General features: G+C 36.4%; 1 protein-coding gene across 1 annotated transcript in view; it reads right to left on the bottom strand.

Annotated features, from left to right (window-relative positions):
- Nucleotides 1–2,500, bottom strand: part of LOC138866665 (glutamate receptor ionotropic, kainate 2-like) — a 29,750-nt gene that overhangs the window by 12,505 nt on the left and 14,745 nt on the right. Inside the window, exon 2 of the mRNA XM_070139841.1 lies at nt 889–1,128. Within this exon, the coding sequence (XP_069995942.1) occupies nt 889–1,128 (240 nt within the window). The remainder of the gene's footprint in view (nt 1–888; nt 1,129–2,500) is intronic.

Below are 2,500 nucleotides of genomic sequence, written 5' to 3'. Positions count from 1 at the left end.
CCTTCTATCTCTCCCCCACTTCCCTCTTCCTCTCTCTCTCTCCTCCCTTCCCTCTCTCCCTCCTTCCTTCCCAATCTCTCTTCTTTCTTTCTTCCTTCTATCTCTCTCCCACTTCTCTCCTCTCTTTCTCGCCTTCCTTCCCTCTCTCCCTCCTTCCTTCCCAATCTCTCTTCTTCCTTGCTTCCTTCTATCTCTCTCCCACTTCCCTCCTTCTCTCTCTCTCTCTCTTCCCTTCCCTCTCTCCCTCCTTCCTCCCCATTCTCTCTTCCTCCTTTCTTCCTTCTATCATCCCCCCCACTTCCCTCTCCTCTCTCTCCAATCGCATTCCTTCCCCCTCTCCCTCCCTTTCCTCCCCAATCTCTCTTCTCCCTTTCTTCTTTCTATATCTCCTCCACTTCCTCCTCCTTCTCTCCCTCTCACCTTCCTTCCCTATCTCCCTCCTTCCTCCCCAATCTCTCTTCTTCCTTTCTTCCTTCTATCTCTCTCCCACTTCCCTCCTTCTCTCTCTCTCTCTTTGCCTTCCCTCTCTCTCCCTCCTTCCTCCCCAATCTCCTCTTCCTCCTTTCTCTTCCTTCTATCCCCCCACTTCCCCTCCTCTCTCTCTCGCATTCCTTCCCCCTCTCTCCCTCCCTTCCTCCCCAATCTCTTTCTTTCCTTTGCTTCTTCTTTCTATATCTCCTCCACTTCCCTCCTTCTCTCTCTCTCGCCTCCCTTCCTCCTCTCCCTCCTTCCTTCCCAATCTCTCTTCTTCCTTTCTCTCTTCTCTTCCATCCTTCTCTCTCTCTCTCCCTCCTTCCTCCCCAATCTCTTTTCTTCCTTTCTCTCTTCTATCTTTCCCCACTTCCCTCCTTCTCTCTCTCTCTCCTCCCTTCCCTCTCTCCTTCTCACCTAACCACAGACGGCAGGACGGATCCCTCGATGGCACCGGTTATCAGGGTCAGTTGACAGTTGGCTAGATGGCTCCGCACCAGCTGGCCGACCATCTGGCCAAGACTATCTACCGCGTTGCCATAACCATCTGTGTCTCCACCATCTGTTTCCACCTGAGTTGCAGGAGTTGAAGACCAGAATAGGAAGAAGAAGAAGAAGAAGAGGAAGAAGGAGTGGCTGAGTCGCATCTTGGTTGAGCTGGAGGAGAAAAAAAGAATCTGTTATTAGTATTATTTGTGTGTGTGTCTCTCCTCCTTCTTCCTTCTCTCTCTTCCACTTCCTTTTCTCTCTCTCCCACTTCCTTCTCTCTCACCCTTCTTCCTTCCCATTCTCTGTGCTTCCTTTCTCCCTTCTCTCTCTCCCATTTATCATAATGATCATAATCATACTACTACTACTATGATAATAATAATGATAATAATAATAATAATAATAATGATAATAATAATAATAATAATAATAATAATAATAATAATAATAATAACAATAATAATAACAATGATAATAATAATGATAATAATAATAATAAAACTATTATGATAATAAAAATGAAAGGCAAAAAATTAAACATAAAAGAGCACTTTTCATATAAAGTGCACATATTGTAGCGTAATATTTTCATGAAACCTTTTCGAGTTACTAATTACGAGCGTAATGTTTCTAATAATTGCTGTTATGAGAATGTCCGTGTGCTCTAAAATGTATATTTTCGACAACGAAAATTATCATGGGAATATTACAATGAAGAGAATCAATGTGAAGCTGTATTTCTATAGAGAATAAAAAGAAAAAGAGAATGATGATGATAATAATAGAAAAAGAGAATGATAATAATAATAATAATAATAATAATTATATTGTTAATGATAATAATGATGATGATATTAATGATATAATGATGACAATGATAATGATAATGATGATAATGATAATGATAATAATAATGGTTATGTCAAAAAACAAACAAACTAAAATACGCAGACTAGATGTATTGATATTGAGACAATAATTTCGAAATCCTCCTGGATTCTATCTAATAAAAATAATGATAATAATGATAACGATAATAATAAAGATAATGAGAATGATAAAATATAATGATAATAATAATGATAATAACAATAATGAGAATGATAGTAATATTATGAATAATAATGATATTGATAATAATTGTATAATAATAACGACAATGATGATGATAATAGTAATAATAATAATAATAGTAATAATAATAATAATAATAATAATGATAATGGTAATGATAACAATGATAATAATGATGATGATAGCAGAAATAGTGATGATAATAAATATATTAATGATAATGATAACAACAATAATAATGCTAATAATGAGAATGATAACAGTAATAATGATAATGATAATAAGAATAAAAAGAAGAAGGAGAAGTAGCTAAAGAAGAAGAAACAAGAAAAATAATTCATTAGAAATTTTAGACCGTAATGCCATATAAGATTTACGTTTAAGACCAATATATAAGAAGTGGTCACCAATGAGACTTTATACCAGCATTTGAGATTGATGTTATTTACTTGATACTGATATTAAT

This window comes from Penaeus vannamei, chromosome 26 (assembly GCF_042767895.1).
Source record: "Penaeus vannamei isolate JL-2024 chromosome 26, ASM4276789v1, whole genome shotgun sequence".
In the NCBI taxonomy this organism is placed as follows: Eukaryota; Metazoa; Arthropoda; class Malacostraca; order Decapoda; family Penaeidae; genus Penaeus; species Penaeus vannamei.
Note: the sequence above shows the minus strand (reverse complement) of the source record. Positions and strands in the feature narration are given on the sequence as shown.